The sequence below is a fragment of the Lacerta agilis genome, chromosome 2 (genome assembly GCF_009819535.1).
Source record: "Lacerta agilis isolate rLacAgi1 chromosome 2, rLacAgi1.pri, whole genome shotgun sequence".
NCBI classification, from domain to species: Eukaryota; Metazoa; Chordata; class Lepidosauria; order Squamata; family Lacertidae; genus Lacerta; species Lacerta agilis.
Genome location: NC_046313.1, coordinates 68,794,561 through 68,821,060, shown reverse-complemented (window position 1 = coordinate 68,821,060; position 26,500 = coordinate 68,794,561). Strand labels below are relative to the sequence as shown.

The 26,500-nt window shown below is 42.1% G+C and overlaps 1 protein-coding gene across 3 annotated transcripts in view; it reads left to right on the top strand.

The window, feature by feature from the left end:
* The window catches only part of CACNA2D2 (calcium voltage-gated channel auxiliary subunit alpha2delta 2), a 523,930-nt gene that overhangs the window by 360,682 nt on the left and 136,748 nt on the right, over positions 1-26,500 (top strand). For all 3 annotated transcript variants that reach the window (XM_033140620.1, XM_033140619.1, XM_033140617.1), the window contains exon 6: positions 20,662-20,800. In XM_033140620.1, coding sequence (XP_032996511.1) covers positions 20,662-20,800 — 139 coding nt within the window. The remainder of the gene's footprint in view (positions 1-20,661; positions 20,801-26,500) is intronic.

Genomic DNA, 26,500 nt, shown 5'->3' with positions numbered 1-26,500 from the left:
CTATAATATCAATGATATTAGAGGATATTAAGAAATGTTTTAAAAATGTTTAAAAGCCTGAGCGGGAAAGAAGTCTTTTGACTGATAGTGAAAAGACATTAAAGTGGGCACCAGGCAAGCCTCTCTAGGGAGAGCATTCCACAGATTTTTTGGGGGGGTGGGTGAGGCTTCTAGAAAGATACAATGAGAGAATGAGAAAAATGTATCTTTGTCCACTTGCTCCATGCTGTGTAACGTGTGGCTGAGCCCTCTGAGCAATCTTCAATTTACACATGGCAAATTTCAGCCTTGTTTCGTTTCTCACTTGGAATTCAATTCCTCGTTACTAGCTTAGATTAATTCTTATAATAACATCAGTGCCTCTCTGTGGGGATTCCCATGGCAATGCAGTTGTGATAGAAGAGACAGGTGATTTCTGTAAAGCCTGTTCTGATGTCAAAATCAAAGGCAGCGTCAAGACAAATTAGAGCGCTTTTAGGATCAGGACTAATTCATTAGTGAAGAGGACGCTCATCACTTAGTAGAAATCTATACATGACAAAGACCAAGTAGTTTGCAAAGCATCAGAGAAATACAACTTTTCAGTGATGCTGCTGTCAAACATCTTACAACTGTACTGCCAGCAGCCAAATTAGGCTTGGTAGAATTCAGTGTGTGTGTTTAGTAATTCAGATGGGTATTGTGGTTTCATTTTAAGCTTCATGGGTTTCGAGAAGAAGTATTCTTGGTTCCAAGGAAATTGGAACAGCAGGTTGTTGTTTTTTTAAAAGGATACTGGGATTCAGAAACATAAAATGGCATTGCCTTATAAATCTCATATTTCAAATATCTCATATATCAAAATATATACATTTCAGGGAGAGGGGCTATCAGACTATCACCATTCCCTCTATTTATTTTTTAAGAGAAAATTATTGTTGGACTCCAACTCCCATTAGCCCCAGCCTGCATGGCTAATAGTTAGGGATGCTAGGAACTGTAGTCCAGCAACATCTGCAGAGTCACTGATTCCTATCTGTGCAGTAAAGCCTGCTCTAGAAGGTGAGAAATGATACAGTGCAGGGCTTCCTGAGCTGTACTGCTATAGGTGTTGGAGAGATAGTCCAAAAAAAGTCACTGTGAAGGAGAGCATAAACTGCCTTAGATCATTTGGGAATTTGAGTGGCTGTTTCCTCTTCCCTTGAAGTACCACGATTCCATTTGGAAACCAAGATTCTCGGTGCTTCAGCTGAGCTCCACCAGTGTTTTCCTTCAGTTTGTATGCATAACTATATTCACATATGAATGGAGACAGCCAGATTGTACCAAGTCCTAAAGAATACAAATTAACCACTCACAAGTGAATGTTGCAACAGAATAATGATAAACGGGGGGGGGGGGGAGGTCTGTAATTACACACACTGGTTCCGGCACTTTGAAGTAGTGAATAAAAACGATAACGTTGGGTGGAAATTAATGAACATTTGCTTCTTAGAGCTGAAGGCAAGAGCAACAGCACATCCCACCATGAAAGAGGCATGATGGTAAAAAGAAGCAGTAGGAAAGGGGTGATAATGCATGGGTGCTAGAAGCAACACAGGCAGTTGTGGAGGAGACAGTGGTTGGGTGGCTTATTGGTCTATGGCAAAAATCAGTGCTCCTCAAACTTATTTTCATGCACCACACAAAAATTACTTGGGGTCTCAGCAGGCTACGTAGTAAACTCCTTTATGTTGTGTTCTACAGGTCATACCTAATTCAAATACTTCATTATATGTCCAGCTCTCCCAAGCTAGTGTCCTTCAGATATTTTAATAGAGTTCAATAGATGTCCCAACACATTTCCAATGTGAAAGGTGTGCCTGTTTCTTTATGTTTCTGTAAGCCCTGTACTATGAAGCCCACAGGCATCAGGCCAGAGCCAGGACCTGAATGGCCTGTTAAATAAATCCATCCCCGTTCAAAACTTTCTCAGTCTCCATCATCAGTAGGGCCAAATAAAGATACTTTCAACTGTTCCACAACCTGCTTGAAGGCTTTTGTTGTGCACACACCCTGCTTTAATCATTTGTTGTTGTTTTTCAGAGGGTCCTGTTCTTCTTACATTGCTCCTGTTTTAAAAACAAGCTGCCATTCTTTAAACGGGGCTGTCGTTGTCTGTCATGTTATAAATTATAAATGTAGGTTACCATTAAAAAGGGGGTCTTAGCTCAAGGGGGACAGTGCACCCCACTCTGGCTACAGGACTGGCTGGAGCTGATGGAAGTTGGAATCCAACAACATTTGGAGAACACCAGGCTCTTTATCACTGCTTTAAAGCAAAAAATTGGTCTCTCCCTTTGTAAATAAAAATGCTGTGTGAACATATAGAAACAATAACATTGTGTCTTAAAATCAGACTACATTTAACAAATAACTACACATGGCTAAAACTGAATCATACCGTAAGAAATATTGAATACCAAAGTGAATAAAAAGGTTGCAAGCTTCTAAGATGGCAACAGCATTATAGATGATCCAGTATTTTCAAATACATACTGTATTGTCTTTCCAGAACAATAATAAAATGTTGCAAGAAAAATAGTAAAACGTTCTAAAATATGCTATCCTTCCTGACTCTGGTAAAATGTATATAGTAGTTTGCTTTTAAGGAGTTGCTCTTTTGTTAACCAATGATTTGCTTTTGACTCTTTAGTTTTTGAGTGTGTACTTTTGTTGAGTACTGCTCAGCTCGTTTCCTTTCTCTCTCTTTGGCTTGTTATCAACTCAAGCTGGAGATGACAGAATACAGTGGTGTAACCTCTGATAGTGAAAAGAATACAGTGGTGTAACCTCTGAAGTGAAAGGAAAGTCCAATGCTGTAAAGAAAAGTATTGCATAGGAACCTGGAATGTAAGAACCATGAACCTTGGAAAGCTGGATGTGGTAAAAAATGAGATGGCAAGAATAAACATTGACATCCTAGGCATCAGTGAACTAAAATGGACAGGAATGGGCGAATTCAGTTCGGATGACTATCATATCTACTACTGTGGGCAGGAATCCCGTAAAAGAAATGGAGTGGCCCTCATAGTCAACAAAAGAGTGGCGAAAGCTGTACTGGGATGCAATTTCAAAAATGATAGAATGATCTCGATACGAATCCAAGGCAGACCTTTTAACATCACAGTAATCCAAGTTTATGCACCAACTACCAGTGCTGAAGAAACTGAAATTGATCAGTTCTATGAAGACTTACAACACCTTATAGAAATGACACCAAAGAAGGATGTTCTTCTCATTATAGGGGATTGGAATGCTAAAGTAGGGAGTCAAGAGATAAAAGGAACAACTGGCAAGTTTGGCCTTGGAGTTCAAAATGAAGCAGGGCAAAGGCTAATAGAGTTCTGTCAAGAGAACAAGCTGGTTATCACAAACACTCTTTTCCAACAACACAAGAGACGACTCTACACATGGACATCACCAGATGGGCAACATCGAAATCAGATTGATTATATTCTCTGCAGCCAAAGATGGAGAAGCTCTATACACTCAGCAAAAACAAGACCTGGAGCTGACTGTGGCTCAGATCACCAGCTTCTTATAGCAAAATTCCAGCTTAAACTGAAGAAAGTAGGAAAAACCACTGGGCCAGTAAGATTCAATCTAAATCAAATCCCTTATGAATACACAGTTGAAGTGAAGAACAGGTTTAAGGATTTAGATTTGGTGGATAGAGTGCCTGAAGAACTGTGGATGGAGGCTCGTAACATTATACAGGAGACAGCAACGAAAACCATCCCAATGAAAAAGAAATGCAAGAAAGCAAAGTGGCTGTCCAATGAGGCCTTACAAATAGCGGGGGAGAGAAGGCAAGCAAAATGCGAGGGAGATCGTGAAAGATTCAGGAAATTGAATGCAGATTTCCAAAGAATAGCAAGGAGAGACAAGAGGGCCTTTCTAAACGAGCAATGCAAAGAAATAGAGGAAAATAACAGAATGGGGAAAACCAGAGATTTGTTCAAGAAAATTGGAGATATGAAAGGAAGATTTCGTACAAAGATTACCACAATTAAGGACAAAAGTGGAAAGGACCTAACAGAAGCAGAAGACATCAAGAAGAGGTGGCAAGAATACACAGAGGAATTATACCAGAAAGATATGGAGGTCTCATACACCCCAGGTAATGTGGTTGCTGACCTTGAGCCAGACATCCTGGAGAGTGAAGTCAAATGGGCCTTAGAAAGCCTGGCTAACAACAAGGCCAGTGGAAGTGATGATATTCCAGCTGAACTACTTAAAATTTTAAAAGATGATGCTGTTAAGGTGCTACACTCAATATGCCAGCAAGTTTGGAAAACTCAGCAGTGGCCAGAGGATTGGAGAAGATCAGTCTACATCCCAATCCCAAAGAAGGGCAGTGCCAAAGAATGCTCCAACTACCGCACAATTGCACTCATTTCACACGCTAGCAAGGTTATGCTTAAAATTCTACAAGGCAGGCTTAAGCAGTATGTGGACCGAGAACTCCCAGAAGTGCAAGCTGGATTTCGAAGGGGCAGAGGAACCAGAGATCAAATTGCAAACATGCGCTGGATTATGGAGAAAGCTAGAGAGTTCCAGAAAAACATCTACTTCTGCTTCATTGACTACACAAAAGCATTTGACTGTGTCGACCACAACAAACTATGGCAAGTTCTTAAAGAAATGGGAGTGCCGGATCACCTCATTTGTCTCCTGAGAAATCTCTATGTGGGACAAGAAGCTACAGTTAGAACTGGATATGGAACAACTGATTGGTTCAAAATTGGGAAAGGAGTACGACAAGGCTGTATATTGTCTCCCTGCTTATTTAATTTATATGCAGAATTCATCATGCGAAAGGCTGGACTGGATGAATCCCAAACCGGAATTAAGATTGCCGGAAAAAATATCAACAACCTCAGATATGCTGATGACACTACCTTGATGGCAGAAAGTGAGGAGGAATTAAAGAACCTTTTAATGAGGGTGAAAGAGGAGAGCGCAAAATATGGTCTGAAGCTCAACATCAAAAAAACTAAGATCATGGCCACTGGTCCCATCACCTCCTGGCAAATAGAAGGGGAAGAAATGGAGGCAGTGAGAGATTTCACTTTTTTGGGTTCCACGATCACTGCAGATGGTGACAGCAGTCACGAAATTAGAAGACGCCTGCTTTTTGGGAGAAAAGCAATGACAAACCTAGACAGCATCTTAAAAAGCAAAGACATCACCTTGCCGACAAAGGTCCGTATAGTTAAAGCTATGGTCTTCCCAGTAGTAATGTACGGAAGTGAGAGCTGGACCATAAAGAAGGCTGATCGCCAAAAAATTGATGCTTTTGAATTATGGTGCTGGAGGAGACTCTTGAGAGTCCCATGGACTGCAAGAAGATCAAACCTATCCATTCTGAAGGAAATCAGCCCTGAGTGCTCACTAGAAGGACAGATCCTGAAGTTGAGGCTCCAGTACTTTGGCCACCTCATGAGAAGAGAAGACTCCCTAGAAAAGACCCTGATGTTGGGAAAGATGGAGGGCACAAGGAGAAGAGGACGACAGAGGATGAGATGGTTGGACAGTGTTCTCGAAGCTACTAACATGAGTTTGGCCAAACTGCGAGAGGCAGTGAAGGATAGGCGTGCCTGGCGTGCTCTGGTCCATGGGGTCACGAAGAGTCGGACACGACTGAACGACTGAACAACAACAACAAACCTCTGATACGGAGGACAGCAAAATTAGATAAACTTAGGGGTTCCTTTGCCCATGAAATCTCAAGTTGTTCTCGTCTCTAAATATGCAATACAATAATATAGAAAAGATGAGAATCTAGCTCGTGTGTTATTACATTGTCAGATTTAGCTTACTGAGTTGCCCCTTAAGGGGAATTGCAGCTGTGTTGTATACTGGTAGAGGCTCCTGAAAACATAATTGGGCTCTGAATCTTTCCATGCCACTAGAGCTGCTCCATTAAGACCCTTGTATATGGTGCATTTACACTGAGTACATCTGCTGGAATTAAAAAGTAAACATTGCATAACCAACCTATTATTCTCCCTTACTGTGGAAAAAGCTATTGCTAGGCTTGTAGTGCTGGGAGAGCATTATTTCTACACTTTCTTGTGCATGTTATAATGCGAGAAGAGTTCCCCCCCCCTCTCCTATTCCTCCTTCGGGAGCAGAAGTGACTAGTTGCTGAGTCCTAGTGGAATCTGAGGGTGATCATCTGAAGTGAAGTAAGAAAGCAGCCTTAGAAAGACAGCCAAGAGACCTAAACATAAACAAGATGAGTTCAAGTCCCCGAGAATGATTCTTTTGTGGCCCCATTGATGTTAAATGGAGCAGTGCTTGATGGATTGTGCCTGATAAATTTTATTGACTGAAGTCAGCCTAGAAGTGTTCAGGCTGTCAATCTGCACAAGGCCCCTTCTCAGACAAAGGTCTTAAGAACAAAAATAAAATAAGATGGGAGGGAGGGAGGGAGGCCTCTTAACGTATCTTGACTTGACTACAGATATCCAGCATTTTTTCCCCTTTGAAATGGTTTCATGTAAGGTTGAACCAATCAGCTTCCCCTCTTTAACAGTTTTCCAGCACTCCCTGCATATTTTTAAACTTCAGTTTCTATCACACTTTCACCAGCCTTCTCAAACAGCCAGATCTGATCAGCTACATAGTGTTGTGATGACATTTTCCTGTTCACAACCTGGTTCCTGATTAGCTGCAAACAGCCATGTGCCAAACCCAGGAAAAGGAAAGCAGCAGTGAGGTACAAAGTGGTATTAAAAAAGCAGTAGCCAAGGGAAGCAAGGAAGCAATGGACACACATTTCAGACCAGGGGTTTTCAGGAGAAATTTCCATGGCATTGAAACTGCAATAAAACAAAAAAACAGAAAATACCCCAATGTGCAAAATATCTGGCACATCTCCCTAAATCTTAAATATGGGGCTGTAGCCAATGCTAGTATTACTCAGAGTAGACCCATTGAAATTGATAGAGATGACTAATTTTGATCCATTAATCTTAATAGGACTAGCATTGGATACAAACCATGGTATAGAAATTGGCTTCTTCTTCAGTACAGAATACAAAATTCTGGACAAATAATTACTATTCTCCTTTCATATGAATATGTGGAAAGACAACTTTCCCTCCTTCCTGAACAACTAGGAACAGATAGGCAAAAATACCCTAGCATATTTGTTCTCTGTCTGTCTGCATACATGCCATACATACAAAGCACATATCCATACATACACACACACACACACACAGAGAGAGAGAGAGAGAGAGAGAGAGAGACCGCACATCCTTGGAACTGCAGTTTACCCTCACAAAGTTGCAGTTTCCAGCACAATTAACAAGCTACAGTTTGCAGGATTCTTAGGAGATCAGGAAATGTGCTTTCAGTGTCTGGTGTGTACACAGCCTCTGTCTTTCTGTATCACAATCTATTGGGAAGTTTCAGTCTTCTTCATGCTTCAAACTCATTGAAAGAGTACCTGCCAGTTAACAGAAATCCTTGAAAGGGCCATAGAACTGAAGCACATATGTGCCTGCCAAGCCAAGAATCCTCCTATAACTTGGCTGCAGGCCACAAAACAGTGACTGAGAATCACTGACCTAGAGAATATTGAGTCACTGACATCTAGGGTTTGTTAAGTTTGAGAGTCAATGATCTGATAGGACTTCACAAGCTGCCTGCCGCAGCATCTGCTTTGAGATCCTGTGCTGTTCAGAGCATTGACCCAAAGAGGCCCATCATTTTTCAGAATTACCAAAGAGATCAGTCCCTGTTATAACAGCCCCCCAATGAAAAAATATGTTGCGAGGGAAATTTGGTCTGTGTCTCCCTCATTGCAACAAGGAGTTGTGAGGAAGCATTTGTGCTGGAAAACAGCTTTTTCTGTCTGAGTGCGGGTGGACATTTATTTGTACATTTTATTATGTGCAGTTTAAAGAGAAATTAATGTTGATTGCTCGCCTCTCTCTGAAAATGATGCTAGAAATACACCAGTGATTGTGCAAAGGAGCCTTCTGCCCTTGGCTGAAAACATCTTGCTTCCCACCCCTAGTATTTCGGACTCTGTTAGATGGAAAGGACCTGAATAAAAACAACAGTTCCTATAAATGAGTGCGCATGTGTTTTGGTAAGAGCAAATCCTAAGTGTTCATAGTTCTAATGTGCCAGTTCCAAACTCAGTCCAAAACAGATTGCAAGTATTCAATGTGTGAGAGTGTAACTCTCAGTTCTAGGTATGGAGCTGCGGGTTGGAAACTGTGAGGTCAGAGAGAAGTGTTTGGATTTGATATCCTGCTTTTCACTACCCGAAGGAGTCTCAAAGCGGCTAACATTCTCCTTTCCCTTCCTCCCCCACAACAAACACTCTGTGAGGTGAGTGGGGCTGAGAGACTTCAGAGAAGTGTGACTAGCCGAAGGTCACCCAGCAGCTGCATGTGGAGGAGCGGAGACACGAACCCGGTTCCCCAGATTACGAGTCTTCCGCTCTTAACCACTACACCACACTGGCTCTCTGGAAATGCAGAAAGCACAGATAGTGACAATTCAACGAAAGCTACAACATAGGCAAACTAAATACAGTGACCATTTACAACAATAGTGACTTGGCAATTGTTAGTTAATTGATCTCTGTTGTGGGAAAGGTAGCATTCACAATAATCATTTTGCTTTCCTTGATTTCACCCATTCACAACGTAAAGAACTAAGGGTTATTCAGTGTTATTGGGCCAGGCTCTGGCCCATTTCTACTCTAAGCAAAATAACATGCAGCTTCTTTATGAAATGACAATTTCAACAAGAGGCAGTGTGATCATTGCAAGGCGTGTTGCTAAGTTGAATCATTTTCAGCAGCACAGCCCTGGCAGTGTATTGGACAGACTCCAGCGGGTCACTCATCTTGTTGACTTACAGGAATGCCCAGTAACAGCTGAGAAGTGGTGCAGAGATGAGGGAAACAACAGCTTCAGAACTCACCTGTGCCTCCCATCTTAGGTCATAAAGGTAAAGGGACCCCTGACTGTAAAGTCCAGTCGTGGACGACTCTGGGGTTGTGGCGCTCATCTCGCTTTATTGGCCAAGGGAGCCGGCATACAGCTTCCGGGTCATGTGGCCAGCATGGCTAAGCCGCTTCTACGTGCAGACTATAGTTAGCTTTTTTTACTTCTTTCTTCCCGACCAATCTTCTCTGTTGGCAAGCTGGATTTTACAACTGGAGAAGAAGAGTCTGTGGACTCTTTGCAGCTGGAGTCTGTGGACTCTTTGGGAGTGCTGAGAGTAGATGAAGGCTAAAGATCTAGAGGAAAAAATGATATAAAATACTCTCATTTCAGGATTTGGGTAGCTGGGTCTTTTTTTTCAACTTCACAGAATGAACAAATTTAAGAAGTTCCTTCCCCTCTCTTCAGAATGTTCGGCATTTTAAGCAATCTCTCATTTCACACTAAATTCCCATTCTTTTCTTTGTGGGAGAGAAGCAGAACCCTACATTTACTTGGAAATAATTTGATTTCAGTGGGAACTGCTTCCAAAAGAGTGTTACTGTATAATTGGAAGCTTAGACCAGAGAGGATTAATGGAGCCAGAATCACTGCTAAAACTCCATTAGTAGTTGGTGACAAAACCGCCATGTACATATTTTGTTAGGGAGATTGCTCTTTGCTCTTGATTCAAACGGGGCCAAATATTCCTCGCCACACACACACCTCGATTTTCTTTTTTCATTCTTTTTCTATCTGGAATGGGATTTCGGGAGCTGTCTTTTACCAGGTCGGACCATCTGTTGCCCAACAAAACTGGGTGAGAATTTTTGGCAACTTTTCAGGATGACTCTTGCTCAAGCATTTTTATTTTCCTTTCTTTCCTTTTCTTAATAATAAAAAAGGCTTTCCAACATGGGAAGCAGCAACCTGGTGCCTCCAGCAGTCCTGCTGCATTTCTGGGACAGAACACCCCTGGGAATGATGCTGTGTCACCATACAGTATCATTCCCAGGGGCATTCTTGGCTGACCCCATGATGCCCAGTAGTGGTAGTCACCTCCCCCTCAACTAATAATGTGCCTGGACATAGTGCTATGTCACAACTTGGAATCCTGGCAGGTCTTGAAGCTCTGCAGAGTCGCTCCATCTGTTTGGCAAAATGAGGTGATCACTGCAGGGAACTAATGGCCAATTAAACAATTGATGGCCCTTTAAACTGTAGAGGGGCTATTGTTTTTGTTTGTTGCTATGCTACGTATTCTGTGTTTTCATATTGTAAGCTGCCCTGTGATCTTTGGATGAAGGGCAGTACAGAAATTTAATAAACAAAGAAGCTAATATTTTAAAAAAAACAAACCAACCCAGAAATGAGCATAATAACATGCTTAATGATTGAAACTTTACTATTTTCTTCTAAAGGTAATTTCACATATTATTCAACGGGGGGGGGGGGACTAGTTTATACTTGGCAAGGAGCCACAGCCAATCAGCTCTCTGAAAAGTTTGCCTCATGACTGGACTTAACTGTCCGGGGTCCTTTACCTTTACCTTTATGGTGTATGTATTTGCAAAGAGATCTGAAAATCCAAGAGGACACAGGATATTTTTGATCTGATATGCAAAAATTCTGAAGTGGATTCCCCACCACGACCACTTCTGGAGCAGGGAGTCAGAGGGTGGGTATAATTAACCCTTTAATCCTGTGCCATTTCCCCCGATCTAAATCACCCCCTTCCACAAAGCTGCTATTAGCTCTGCTGGGGATTGCTGGGGATATGACACAATATAGACTCTTGAATTTCCCCCCATCAAAGCTAATAGGGGGGTGAGATGATTTTGTTTGGGAAAATTGCAAGGCTGAGAAGGGTTGACCTTCCATCCTAGTGCTGAGGCTCTGGTGAAAGTTGAAGTATGTTGTGGCTGCTTTTTTTTATTGAGCACCAATGGAAAATCTTCCACATTATGTCTATTGTGGCCCTGATTTCCACCTTAAAAATGTAACATGTTAAGAAGCCGAGAGTTACATAGTGCCAGCCCAGTGATGCTTTTAAGCAGGGATGCGCAAATCTGTCAACTTTGGTTTCTCTCAGTTTCTCATTTTTCCAGACTTACAGTAAGTTCAATTCTCCCAATCAGTCGGTAATTATTCTTAGAAGAAGGGGGGGAAAATCCTCATGAAAGTTCATCAACATTTTGGTGCAGATTTCTCCTAATATATACAGTTGTGCATGCAATTTTGTCCTTTATAATGCAGTTTTCTCCATTCTAATACATTTTATCCATGCTCAAATTTATGCATTTTTATGTACACATTATGCATATTTGTGCACATTACTCAGATAGAGTAACCCACATTTTCTGGGTTTCAGTTTGCTTATAGTTTTGGAAAGTGAATGTACAGAATGTGAACTGAATGAAATTTCTCCCCCATCCATTCTTCAGAAACAGGGCCATGCAAGCTGCAGTCCACTGAACCACCTCTAATTCCTGATCTTGCCTTGCTTGTAGTCACAGCTGGCCTCAGATATGGCCTCTGCCTATCTATCATGGGGTCCAGAGTGGCTGCACTGAGTGTCTATGCCTTTTTTCTCTGTAGCCCAAAAACAATGTACAGAAATACTTATCCTCTTTACCTCTCCCCACACTCTCCCTTTTACACACCTGCAGGATTAAATTGCTGCCTCTTATCTTTCTGCTCTCCTCCTCAACATCACTCCAATTATATCGTTAGGCTCTGTCATTTGAGACGAACTGCAGAGTGGGAGGTTTGCTCCTTTGCTTGTGTCTACAGTGGTGCGATGCCATAATTGGCACCTGTCAGGGGCAGGCATGACGTGGCAGGGAGGGCAGGGGCTGATTTTAGAAATGTAACGCTTTTGCTCCTTCTGGTGTAAGTGGCAACCTCTTACCTAAGGAAATGTCATCTGCTATAAATAAGCTGCTTGCAAGTGTGGAGGCGCTTTAGCTATGAATCCATACAGGTATCAGGGGAGGGACAGGTGTACAGGATCATTTAGCCTGTTCCTGGAGGCTGCGTTGACCAAGGCTGCTTCTTCGGATGTTATGTGCATGCTAGATACTATTAGAAGCAGGACAGAAGAAAAAAGATGTAGGCTTGCATGACTGGATTACCACCTCTTGGCTCCAATCTGAATTGTCCATCCCTAGGTGAGAGTTTAGTGTTCTGGAACTATCCCTGACCAGGGATGCAAGAATCATTCACTTTTTTTCAAATCAATTTGCAAACCGCATACACAAGTAAGGATGAATACTTTATTATGAGCAACAAGAGCATCTACCTGACACAGAAATACTCTGCAGTCTAGGATAACTAACCAATCGCACAAGCTTGTGCAGGTGGCATTGTTCAGAGGAACATGTATTTAATGAATTCATACAATCCTATTTCAGCTCTTTTCAAAAATATATATATAACCTTCTGTACTTTTACTATGCAGCTTTTATACTTAGTGTGCGCCAGTTTCAAGACCGTAAATTATGTTCCATCTCATTACATTCATTGATTCAAAAGGGAAGCTTTCAGTTTGAAACTGACTTTATACATAGTTTCATAAAATATACCATTGTATATTTTATGGGAAACCCAGCCAGATGGGTGGGGTATAAATAATAAACTATTATTATTATTATTATTATTATTATTATTATTATTATTATTCCTCACCTGGAATACTGTGTCCAGTTCTGGGCACCACAGTTCAAGAAGGATACTGACTAGCTGGAACGTGTCCAGAAGAGGGCATCCAAAATGGTCAAAGGCCTGGAAACGATGCCTTATGAGGAACGGCTTAGGGAGCTGGGTATGTTTAGCCTGGAGAAGAGAAGGTTAAGGGGTGATATGATAGCCATGTTCAAATATATAAAAGGATGTCATATAGAGGAGGGAGAAAGGTTGTTTTCTGCTGCTCCAGAGAAGTGGGCACGGGGCAATGGATTCAAACTACAAGAAAGAAGATTCCACCTAAACATTAGGAAGAACTTCCTGACAGTGAGAGCTGTTCGGCAGTGGAATTTGCTACCAAGGAGTGTGGTGGAGTCTCCTTCTTTGGAGGTATTTAAGCAGAGGCTTGACAGCCATCTGCCAGGAATGCTTTGATGGTGTTTCCTGCTTGGCAGGGGTTGGACTGGATGGCCCTTGTGGTCTCTTCCAACTCTATGATTCTATGATGATGATGATGATGATTATTATTCTTATTCTTATTTAATATAACTAGATTTTACTAGATTGGAAACTTTTAAAAACTCCCTACACCTTTCAGCTCTTAAGTGTCCTCTTGCTGATTGCCACTGCACAATACAAATGCACTGCCCTAGAGCGTGAGGTCCCTAATGAACGGTCTCTGTTGCCAAAGAGTAATACATAGTGTATTTGATCCCCAAAACAGTCAGTGCTGGTCCTTTCAGAAATGCTGAGCTGTGCCTTTAACCTCTCTATATGATAGTAGGGTTCTGTAGGGTATTTTGCTCTGTGGAGCACCTTTGCTACACTTGCTGCTCAGTGGGAGTCCAGAGGATTCTATATTACATCTCTAATATTGAGGGCAGGGGTCTTGCGTTGCTCACCTGATTGCCCTTTGGCTAAGTCACTGCTGCATGCTAGGGTGGAGGGAGAGATGAGGGAGAAAAGGTGGGCAGGTTGGCAAGGTGCAGGTGCAGATGCACTGGGAGAGCCGATCTGCTGCTCCTGCTGGCATGTTTGCACCATGCCCACCTCACTGGTCCCTCACCTTTGCCAACCTGTTTTGCAGTTGCGACTCAGGCAGAAGGAGACCAGAAGGAGGGCACAGCCCCAACACACCACCCACAACTGATTTTGCATACTTTCGTACAAATCATATCCCCCTTTTCCACGGGGATAGTGCTGGTTCCAGCCACTGTAGTAAAGGGACATTTTGTTTGCTTCTGTCTGTGATGCTTCTGAGAGTTATCGCCATCAGAATGCAGAACAAGTATTACTGTATAGCCTTGGAGGTCCCTGGGCTTTCTGCTTCCTGCCCTGTTATGCAGCATCAGTCTGAGATGTCATCTGTCCTGCCGCCACAGAAGACTAGATGGGCTTTATGCCAGATCAAACAAAACGGTACTTCTCTTGAAGACCTGACCTGAGGCCTGCTTCTATTGTCTCAAATGCATCTGATTGTTGCAGCTGCAATCAGAAAGAACCATCAGGTGTGAAATACGCTTGGAGAAGATTGAGAGCAGAAGCTGTATTATCTGGACTTTTCTTTCTAAAGCCCCTCTTGGCGTTTCTACTTGACTGCAAAGATTCAGTGGTTAGAATCAATGGGAAAACTTTTTTTGAAATCAGATGAGCATTTTAGTTCATAGTAATTACTTGTGTGTCTTTTTCTTTCTTTCTTTTTTTCCTTTATGGCACCATTGGCTAGATCTCTGGCAGTAGCCAACCTGTCGGGAGGCAAACTCTCAAACACTTAAAATTTGCAGATCATATAGCACACTCCAGTTTTTCAAGAGCTGTTCCGAAACAGGAAAGATTTGGTGAGGATTTAAGAGTCAGATGCAAGCCAAATTGCCCTGGAAATCTCTCACAGGCCTTGTCCACACTGCATTTTACTGTGTGTTTGCAGCTGTTTGTCCCTCCATTTAATTTACATAGTTTGCAGTAAAGACCAAAGTTACTTCTCGTATACAAATTCAAATACATGTGTGTATGGACTACTCTAGTCTGGTTCAAATGGAGGAAATGTGGATTAGCAGCTAATGAATGCTCAATTGTGGACAAGCCTGCAGACTCATACAGCAGATTGCTATAAAGCAGAAGCTATGCACAGGGAAATGGGTCATGCAATGAGTGCTCTCTTTTCTCACAGCAAAGGGTCAGAACTAAAGAAAGCTTAGCTCTTCTTACAACTTGACTATTCTGCTCTGTGCCACAGAATTCAGAATAACTTAATTCAACCTTTCTCTTTTTAACAAATTCTTTCATTCTGACACAAAGCATGGAAAAATAAGTTTGCTCTAACCTGCTGTTTTTGAGGATGGCATCCAGGAAGGAGGTCTCTGCTGGGAGCTACACAGTCATACTTCAGTGGGCTAAAATTAGCCTTTCCTCCAATGCTTTCAATGTCATTTATGATTCCAGTCTGTGTCCAGAGCATCAGTAGAGAGATGATGACAGAATACAACAGAATATTAGCCTGGCTTTCTGTCAGCAAAGAAATCTTGAACATCTCCAGGAGGAGCTGGTAAATAATCTAGTCATGAGCCCTGGAGAGTGACTGCCAGATAGTGTAGACCAGGGGTCAGCAAACTTTTTCAGCAGGGGGCCAGTCCACTGTCCCTCAGACCTTGTGGGGGGCTGGACTATATTTTGGAAAAAATATGAACGAATTCCTATGCCCCACAAATAACCCAGAGATGCATTTTAAATAAAAGGACACATTCTACTCAGGTAAAAACATGCTGATTCCTGGACCATCTGCGGGCCGGATTAAGAAGGTGATTGGGCCGGATCCAGCCCCCAGGCCTTAGTTTGCCTACCCATGGTGTAGAGTAGACAATACTAAACTGGAATGGTACTGTTTTCCTTTGAAATGTCGAAGATAATTTGTTTTCGTTAACTTTGCTGTGTTAAATGTGTGTTCTGTAGTTGACCTGCTTTCCAATGTTTTATTCTGAATTTTTAAAGTAAATATTTTAGTTTCCTGTTAATGTTGCTTTGAATGTATACTTTATATCAGACTTCCCTCCATAATGTTTTATTCTGCATTGTTTTATTTGATGTTTCAATGTGTAATAATAGTAAAACACTTCAATATTTTTTTCCTTAAAAATATAAAGCGGTATAGAAATGAAATTAATAATAATAATAAATTCATAATCTGCTCCTTCATAGACTATAACAAGGAGGCATTCAACATATAAAATCAATCTATAAATATATATTAAACATAATTAAAAACATTGGATACTAGTTGGTTTAAAGAAAAATTCATATAATGCAGGCCTGTCTAAGCAGCACAGCTTTCAGAAGATGTCTGAAAGTAGCAGGGATGGTTCCTGCCAAAGCTCTACAGGTAAGGAGCTTCACGGTGTAGGAGTAAGGCCTCTTCCTGTATGATGCTTTAGCACAGGGAAGATTGCTCCTTGTAAGCCACTGGTTATGAACAGAATATAGAATTCCAGTAAAGTTTCTAGCCCTGATGACTGCAGATTCACACACATAACTTGTGGTACTGAAGTATAAAAGTATTGAAACCAAAAGGGGCAGATAAAATTCATCTGTATTTCATTTCTTGGGTCCTAGATCAAGTCTTTTCAAGGCATATTCAGCAAGAGGGCAGATGCAAATGAGTGCTTGCAGACACTGTTAGGAAAGGCATATGCAAAACATAAATCTTCCCCCAAACAATTAATTGATATGCAGTCATTGTCCCATTGTATTTCTCCAACCCAAATCTTGAAGATATGAATTGGCTTGCAGGAGCAGAAAACAAGCTTATATATAGGGACATTTTCCTCCCCATTAGTTATTTCAGTTGCTGTCTTTAAAATCCCAGAGAAATGCTAGTCTTCTGCAAACAGTGTCTCCATTTTTTACTTGGCACAGAAGTACTCTTTCGCTAAGAAGGTTTTGGCTATTAATCGTTTAGAAATTATATCTTGCTTTCAGTGTCACAGATGAAAGCTTTTTGTTACAAATTGTCAGAGAGTTTCCGTGTTAGTAGGTGTGGTGCATGAGGTGAGGCACTGCCACAGCACTTGGCCTTACATACGGCAGCTGCATGGGGAAGAGGGAACTGAAAGGGATGCAGTGCAGATGCAAAATGAATAAAAGTTGCATGGGCGCCAGACATATATACCATAACCCCGGATTTAAATAAGCAATCACTTCTAATTTTAAAGAAAAAGAAAGAATTTCAGCAGGAATCAATGGTAGTGAAATGAGGCTGCTAAAGGAAATTCTGTGCATAAATAAAAACAGCCAAAAGGACAAATTTTGGCAGTGTGTATCTGTAGTAATGGAAATCAGCCAAGCACATTTCAAGAGTAGCTGCTTAAAAAAAAAACCTTCATGTGCTCCCTTCCCACCCCAGAAAAAATATTCCCAAGGCAGATAAAAAAAAAACCCTCAACGTCTGCTAGGAAATGGCTAGAGCCATTAGGGTAAAAGCACATTAAAGAAAGTTATGGTCAGTGCAGAGAACCTCTGGTGCAGGAAATCTTTGCATCAATCTTCACTGCAGATGACATCAGGGAGATACCAGCAGCAAAAGAAATTGTCACAAATTGACATGTCAGAAGAAGCATTTTAGAGCAAATAAATGAAAGAGTAATATGTCACCAGGACCAGATGGCATTCATCTGAGAGTTCTGAAGGAACTCAAATATGAAATTGCAAAATAGCTAACTGCAATATGTAGCTTTCTTACTAAACTCAGCAACTGCATGAGAAGACTATGAGAGGAAGCCAAGATAACAGCAGGCTTTTGAAAGGGATAGGCCTACAGGCCTATATGCTATACCCAGATAAATGAGTAAAGTTTCTAAGAAATGATAGGTGATGCAAACTCTTAAGTTAAATGCCATATGCTAGGGAGGAGGCCTCCTTTTTGTAAATAGAACACATTCCTCTTAGAATTGTTTGCAGGTGACAATGAACATACACCTAAACCTATTTCAGTAAACACACATGCTCCTTCACCAGCAGCCCACACCCCACAGCCATGACGTGAGTGGAATGGGACATAGAAGCCAAGGAAGAAATGAATGAAAGGGATAAATATTTAAGAAAATCAATGCTGGATCAGGCCAAATGCCTATCCAGCCCAGTATTCTGGGTTGTATTCTTTTACTCAGAATAGACTCAGAATGTTATTGGTCTTAATTAACTGAAACCCACTAATTTTAATGGGTATAATCTGTGTAGCAGTTACTTAAATACAACTCCCTACTTTCCCTAGGGACTAGCTGTTAGGCGTTCCTACACACAAGTAGTACCCTGGCTGAGACACATGCCCAACTGGCATGTTCCCTCCCTCCTGGGCGATCGTTCGGGAGCTTCAAAATCTTTCTTCAGCCTGAACATCACAGTGACTAATGCCAAAAAGCATTAGCACACTTACAGATCCGCAGAGTTTTCGCAGTTGCGTGACAGAACTCAGCAACTCAACATTTTGGCTAATCTACTTTATTTACAGATAAACACACACGGAGCACTGCAACATGGCTCCCTCTCTCTCTAGCATCAGACAGCAAAGAGAAAGAACAAAGGACAATAGTCCCACTTCAAGGAACACAGTAACACCACAAACATCCTGTCTCCGTCACTTCCCATTCTGTGGAATGAAAACACATACCGTCATGTGAAAGACAATAATCCCATGACTGCAGACACGGGGAATGAATCTCCAACACTAGCCACATGCCTATGGGAAGCCAGCAAGCAAGGGCAATAACTCTCTTCAGCTGTTGTTCCCAAGTGACTGGTGATCACAAGCATGCCTCCCCTCGTCCTGGAGATAGCCTGCAGCCATCGTGACTAGTTCATTTTTATTGCAGGGGGTTATTTTATAAGCCCACTTACAATACGAGGAGGGAAACGTTGGATAGCAAGGTGGCATAATTGCTAGGGACAGAAATTTATTCAGGGTTAAAATTAATTTCACACCTACAGAAATTCCTGTGATATATTTTCTGAGTCAGAAAAGCCACAGTAGAAGGGCTTTCTTGCAAATGCCCATGAGAACATCTGGTCCAGTGTCTGGTTTAGCCGAGTGGTCAGCTGAGAGTCCAAAAGTGTGCCTTGGATGCAGCAGCCTTCCTCTGTTATCTATCTCCAGCCAGCATCAAGTGTTCAGAAGTATACTGAACTTGAAGGTTCCATTTAGATATCATAGCTAATGGCTTTTGATAGAACTGTACTTTACAATGCTTGAATTATTGGCGTGGGAGGAGGAGGAGCCTCTTAATAGCACCTTTAAGCTCCATCCCTTGTTCCTTAGTATCATAGCCAAACCATAGCTTTTCTCTAGCCCACTAAAAACATTGACTAGAATAAAGGTGAGGACCCTGTGACCTTCTTGTGATTTGACCCTGCCACAATGAATTATTAAGTCTTATTCTCTCTTTTTTAATCCACCTCTGTGTCTAACACACCAAACATGTGTAACAAAACACATTGCTTAGAAGAAAGCATCTTTCAGAGGGGAAGTGTTTGGATAAGAGGGGTGCTTAACTCTCACTGCAGCTCCTCCCATGAGCCACTTCTCCCCGTACTCTGTCCAAATAAGCTGAAGTTGGGAAAGCCTGGATTCGGAAGTGCCATGTCCTACACACCCCTGTAGCACTTCTTCTTGCCTGCACTGACCGATCAAGATTTCTCAGTTCTAATGCTCCAAGAAGAAAGCATGTTTGCTTCTCCAAACAGGTTAAATCTCCTCATATAAAGAACAAAAGAGCCCTCAGTTTGTTCGATTTGACTGCCAAAGCTGTGGCAATCTGTACAGGGAAGGGAGAGAGAAGTGGAGTGTGAAAGAGCCGGCGCATATTCCAGCCTCAGCAGCAGGGAGTTTGCCATCTCTCTCTACCATAATTAAATATTGTTTGCATTGCTTATTGACAAAGCACTAAGCTCCACTCAGTTTTAATTTGTTCTTTGATAGTCGCCTTTTGCTGCTAATTGATTTTCAAGGGGTTTTTGTCTGATTTAATACCTGCCATGCTACTGAAAACAGAGAGGCAAGGTTAAACAGAGCCAAGAAATGAGCCAGGAATCAGTGCATCTTCTCAACCAGTTTGCTTTACAAGCCACCTCCACCTGACGCACAAAGGCTGCATTTAAAAAAGATTTAGCAGCTATTCCACTCCCTGCCCCTTCTAGGCACAGCTCCTGCTGCTCCTGCTGTTGCTATGGAGTTTACTTGAAGAGGGCTCAGAAGTATAAATGTCCTGGTTTCCCGGCAACACACACTCCAGGGAATGGGACAGGACCATTGGCTGCAAGGGAAAAACTGCTAGCAGCGCTGTCCTGTGGTGATCAAGGCCATGAGCTATGAGCTGAGTGTCTCCCATTCAGAACTGAACTAAAGAACCGGATTTCTCATGCTCAAAAGGAGACTGCACTAAAAATAGTATCTACCTGCTGAACAAGGAGAGTTAGCTGTGGATCTTCCCGCACAGCTGCCATGTTCAAATGGAAGTTACTGAAAATACTAGCATTTTCTTTTTAAACATGGAAGACATCTATAACCAACCAGCGGGGTGTCCAGAACTGTGGTGGGACCGATTTCAATACCACAAGCAGCAGCCAGTAAGGTGTTGTGGCAGGTAGCATATATATTGCTACCTCTGCTGAGCTGCAGTCAAGTGAGATGAAGTCCTTGCTCTTATGGAGAGTATAAGGTCAGCACTGAGCAAGCAGGTGGCTGCTGAATGGCTAGTTACATCCCATGCAGCCATGAGCCAATGATGTCAGCAGTCTGTGATGATGGTCAATCAACAGCTGTGTGCCCACAAAAAGCAGGCCTACCTATCCGTCCTGTTCCTCCTATGTTACAGAGCAGCTCCAGCAGATAAAATGGGGACTCTTCATATTGGCTGCCACTCAGCCGCAGACACCACGTACAATCTGCCACACCAGCTTGCAGGCTGCTTCTGTATAAAACTGACCTGAACTTTTGTCTCCTCTTTTTCCTTTACAGGAAGATCCAGATGGAGAAGAAATTGAAAAAGAAAAGTCCAACTCCCTGAAACTGGAGTTCACAGAAGATGCCAACTTCAAAACAAAGGTTAACTACTCTTACGCAGCTGTGCAGATACCTACAGACATCTACAAAGGCTGTGAGTTGCCCCTTTTCACAGAACTCTTCGTTTTAAGTCTGGAGACAACCCCCATAGGTCAGGAGTGAGGAACGCTTGGCCTGTGGGCCAAATGCAACTGGGCAGTTGGCCTTCTAGAGCCCCTTCCATACACCAGTTGTTCAGCAGGAAGCAGCTGGGAGGGAAATGAGGTTCTGATGTTGGGCAAAGCGTGTATGATTGCAGCTCCTCTCTCTGCAAGAAGGGAGAAGTGCCTCAGCAGAGAGGCAGACTTTTTGCATATTTCCAGGAGCGCAAGCATCCATGCAATATGCAGTTGCACGCATGCAATTTTGGGGAAGCAATTGCAATTTGGAGTTTGAGTCTTTGATTGGCTGTAAGGCAGGGCTTGCAGTTCAGATGCGCATTGGTGTTATTTGCAACCTGTTGGGATTACCGAGTTCTTTTTGCCTTTTGTATAGTCAGCAGAGACAAAGGCTGTTAGCTTTTTCTTTTCAAACTGTTTTCTAAGAATCTAAGGAATTTTAATCATTTTTTCTCTTAAATTTACTTTTTAAAAAAGTTTTTGACTGTTTTTACTGATAAATTTAATATTTATTGTAAAACAGGTTTTATTGCAACCAAATGGTATATACATTTTATGAAATGCATGAAACTAAGAGAAAATGAAAGGTGAGACTAGAGTTAATGCAAATTGAATATATGCTTTTGTTTCCATGAGAAGTAACTGTGTATCTATGTGAATGTGCATATTAAGGGTATGAGATTCTGTGTGCATCTCACCCCACCCTTTTTGGATCTGAGCCACCCACTGCTGGAATGTGGCCACAAAAGTTTTCCCCCAGAGTAATGCCGCCTGTAGAGCCCCAAAAAGTTCCACACCTCTACCATAGATTAACTATTCAAGCTTCGTATAGAACATAGACAATATAGTTGAGTTAATTTATCCTTGCACATAGGTGCTAGATAAACTATAGTTGAGCTTAACCAGATCTGCCCTTCCCCAAACAATAGCCCAGCCTCCACTGAAAAATTAGTACACATTCACACACACAAAATCAAAGTATTTTTGCCTTGCTCTATACTAGCGTAATCTGGGATTGTTTCATTGCTGCTGTCTTAGTATGGTAAGGTCAGGGGTGGACTTTGGTACTATGGTGCCACGAGCAAGGGCAAAATTTGGCACGCACGCCCCAGCTTTGAGTAGCTACTCATCTAAATACAGTGGTACCTTGGTTCTCGAACGTAATCCATTCCAGAGGTCTGTTCGACTTTTGAAACATTCGAAAACCAGGGTGTGGCTTCCGATTGGCGCAAGCACCATGGAAACAATAGCTGACAGCTGCATCGGACGTTCAGCTTCTGAAAACTGTTCAAAAACCGGAACACTTACTTCTGAGTTTTTGGCATTCGGGAGACGAAATGTTCAAGTACCAAGGCATTCGAGAACCAAGGTTCCACTGTATAGGTATTATTATTTATTATGCACCTCCTTTGCTTGGTGCACTGTGTGAGGGAACTGCCTGCACCAGCCTAAACCTGGTCCAGGTATGGTGCCAGTTTGCTGCGTAGCTGCACTGCACCAAAACCACCTGTTGTTTTTTATTCTGGTGCTGTTGCCTGCATCGCTTTTGTGATGGGCTACATGCCCTTTGGCAAGCTCTGCAGCTTGATCCTCTTTGAGAGTTGGTATTGATCAGCCTCGCCTTTATAGTCGCACTCTCGTGCTGAGCCTTCCTTCCCGTGGACGTTACCGAGAACAGCTTTCGCCTGGGCAGTTGTTTTCTAAATAATGGTTTCTGGCTTTTGAAGAGTGCAGTTGCCGTTCTAATTAAGGTGGGGGAACGGCCAGTTTCTCTAGCACCACATTGAAGATGCCTCTCCTGCATGTCACAGTGCTGCACCTGATGGCTCATCATGGTGTTCATGCCCATCAGGGTTGTTACGCTGCATCTGAGACTGCTTTGCCCTTGTCTCTGTCATTCCCTCTGGCTTTTGCTTCCTTTTTGCAGAAGAGAAGACGTCAAGTTCATCTTTGCAAATGCTCAGTCACAGAACAGTTTGCTGTGTGCATAATTTGCACTACAGGCTATCAAATTCCTATTTGATACACTATTTATTTGCGTCGCTTTTTTGCATTTCTTTCTGATTTTCTGCTGTTATAACACACCCATTCCCCCCCCCCAATGAAACTGTAAAGTAAGTGGCCTATCCCAGAATAGCCACAGCTTTTGAATCAGGGGAGCAGGAAAAAAAAGAAGGGTAAAGAATGACAACCCCCACCTGTAGGTAGAGATGAGGAAGAAATTAATTAGGCAGGTTACACGAAAATACAAACCTGATTCTCACTTCCCAAACCAGTAAACCAACCGAAATACTTTCCACTCTTCAAAATTTGCACTTCTCCAACCAAAAAGTGGACACAAAAATGCATTGAGAACAATGTGCAAAATTATATTAGGAATAATTTCTTACAAAGATGTGTGTGTGTGTAAGGCGAACGTGCATACAAAATTGTATGTTTTAAGAAAAATGCAACAAGAATGTATACAGATTTTCACACAAGAAAAAAAAAATCACAAATTGACGCAGAAATGGGGTGAGCTGAAAAATGAGAAACCAAGAGAAGCTGAAATGGACAGATTCATTCATCCCTACCTGCATATGATTTCTGTAACATCCAACCAATAGGAGTCCAGTCCAAATGCATTTTTTTAGAGGGATAAGTTGAAAGGAAGTATTTTCATATGGTCCATTCTAAATTATAGTCCTTCACACAAATTCTCTAACAAATGCACCATCCATGTATGATTATGAAAGAAAATTTGTTGAGGTCGCTGGGATCATAACATTCCTGCACAAGCACGTGAGATTACAATATGGATCTAGTCTCGTCCATCATAAAGGTTTTTATTCTGGAAAACCTTCACTGTGTGAATGCTTCCAACAGATTTACAGTCTGGTGGGAAAAGGCCCTAGGTGTTTTCAAAAGCTCTTAGTGATGCTGCCTGTTTGCAGTCCAATTAGTGCTTTGTCCCTGCATGGCTCATCACTGGGTAGGAAACTCATTCTTTCTCATTAGCTCTGAAGCAGCCACAGCAAAGTCTCGAATCTTCACCAGCAGCTCTGAGTTCTTTGTTAGCCCCCAAGGAATAGTCTCTCTGTTGCCACAGGAAGATGGGAGGGGAAAGCTGCTCTTAAGACTTGGCTTTACTCAGCTGAATTGTAGCTGAGGGCTCGCGAAGGCTTTTTCTGCCTCTGCACTTGCTTCTGTTTGAGGGAGCTTTGCTGGCAGACAAAAGGAGATCTCAGAGCATCCACTGAAATGCAATATAAAAGCCTAGCACTATGCTTAGATTTTTGAAAGCTACTTTAATTTGCATTCTCCATGGACAGCGACAAAAGTGAATGAAAGCAGGGTAGGATCCGGGCACTTTGACAAGTGGGCACTTGCCTCCACAAGCCCATCTAAGAGGAGGGAAAGCACTGTGCCCAAATATGCACACTCCTATGTATGGCAATGTGGAGTGGTGGTTCAAATGCAGAAGCTTCTTTTTCCGTGTGGAATCTAGAATGGAGAATATGCAATGCATTCATAGTGTTAAAAAATATAATAGAAAGATGCAACCTAATTCCAGGCCTCTTGAAAAAAAAGGCCAGTGCTTGTTTGAACCCATTCACAGCAACTATCCGAGAGGAATGCAAGCAGCCCTCTTCCACAGAAAAGATGTGAATCTGAGCTGGTCTGTGCTGCTGTTTATATAGACTGGAAGTCCTACATTGAAGGAAATGCGACCCATTTCCTCAGCCCTGCAGCCGACCTCTACAGCAGCCACAGCATAGTTTGGATTGAATATATCTCTATGCTGCTGGTCCTTATATTCAGGCATAGAGCAGGTAAGTGGAACAAAGAGCAGCACGTAGCAGTGTTTGCACAGACTATGGGCAGGGTGGAATTGTGCTCCCCTGCCATGGGTGCTCTAAAGACTTTTTGTGCACAGCTACTCCCTGAGCCCACATGGCCCCTCCTTATTCCAACCATTTTGTGGCCATATATTGGGGAGAGCTCAGAGGGGCTCCCATGCCTTGTGCATATGACTCATACTAGAAAGTACAGCTCTCGGTCTCCCTTTAGTGGCCGCTCTGAATATCCAGATACCTGCTTGCTTTGAGACTTTAATATGCTTTGAAAATTTCTCCATTAAGTCACTTAGGAATCTAATCAAAAGCGACATAGAAGCTTAACTTTTACTGCCTTTCAGCCAGACTGTGAGCTAGGAAAAGGTGTGTTTTCGCTTGAAACTCTCATTAATATCCTTGTGTAGAGAGACTAATTCCACCTAGCTTAACAGCAAAATAGGAAGCATGGAGTTAACCTTAGAAAGCTGAGTCAAACTAGCTGCCTATCCTCACGGTATAATGTGTGATAGCTCACTGGAATGTGGAAGACTGTCTCCTGATGTAACATGCATGTTCTAAATGTTTTGATTGCTGCCACATTAAAGAATGCCGCTAATCCGTATGAATCTCCACCTCACCCACATTTGTGACTTTCCCCAGAACATGTAACCACACACAATATCTCACTGGCTCTTTGGGTCACATTTTTGGGTGGTTTCACATTTTGGGGGTTTCAACAATGGTTGCCTCTGTGCCACCCAACATGTAGCTTGCATTGTTCCTTTGGCAGTGTATTCCAACATGCACTTACGTTGGCTCATAAATGTATGGAGAACGACATCAGTAGAATGATTTCACTGCACCGGCATCAGTGGATTAGAAATGGCAATTAGTTTTATTACCTACCTAGTCCAGGCCGAGCAGCTAATGAACCAAATCATGAGATGGGGGGAGGAGACCTCGGGTTGGGTGAGCAGGATGAAATATTCATGATTTCCAACCTCCTGCTTCTAATGCAGAACAAGCACTGGTGCCCTGCCAAAGCCACATAAATAAACACACAGTGCCATGGAACAAAATCAAATTGGAGATTAACTCACTCTGGGGAGTTATGCCCTGCTTAATAATAATAATAATAATAATAATGATGATGATGATGTGATGGAGGAAAATAAGGGTGTGGGGTGGATTTTCTATGGGGAAAGCACCTCACTATATGGAAACAATGGTTTCAAAATGCTTTTAAAATTAATATTACTTCCATCACATGAAGTATGGGTAATCTTTGAAATGTGATCTCCGCTCCACATTTCCTGCTGGTATCTTGAAAATGCTGCCTACTATGGGATGAATTTGCATGGAAAGGCAGCTGATATATTATAGTCACCACAGGTGTCTGTTTTTGGTGAATGTATTTGGCTCAATGGTTATCTTGGGTAAAAATGTAGTAATAAGATGACCCCTCATCCCCAAGAGTGGCAAGGTATGTTTCGTTTCTTACTGTCGAACCCAGAGACTGATAATAAGGATAGCTAGCTCTAAGGCACCTGTATTGCTTTCTATTGCTTCTTCAGCATCATTAGCGCTTGCAGTTCCTCCCAAGTTGTTACTATCAGTGAATCACAGTATAAGTTACATGCCGGTTTACTAATGCAGTTGTTATCGCATCAGCTGGAATCACCCTTGATTCCAACAAGCCTTTGTCACCTACCAAAGGTTTGTGTGCTGCTCTGATATATCACTTTAATTTTTCATTTCATACGATAATGCTGATATTATGCCAGGATGAATTAATTTTGAGAAGATCTCCTGAGAATTCTA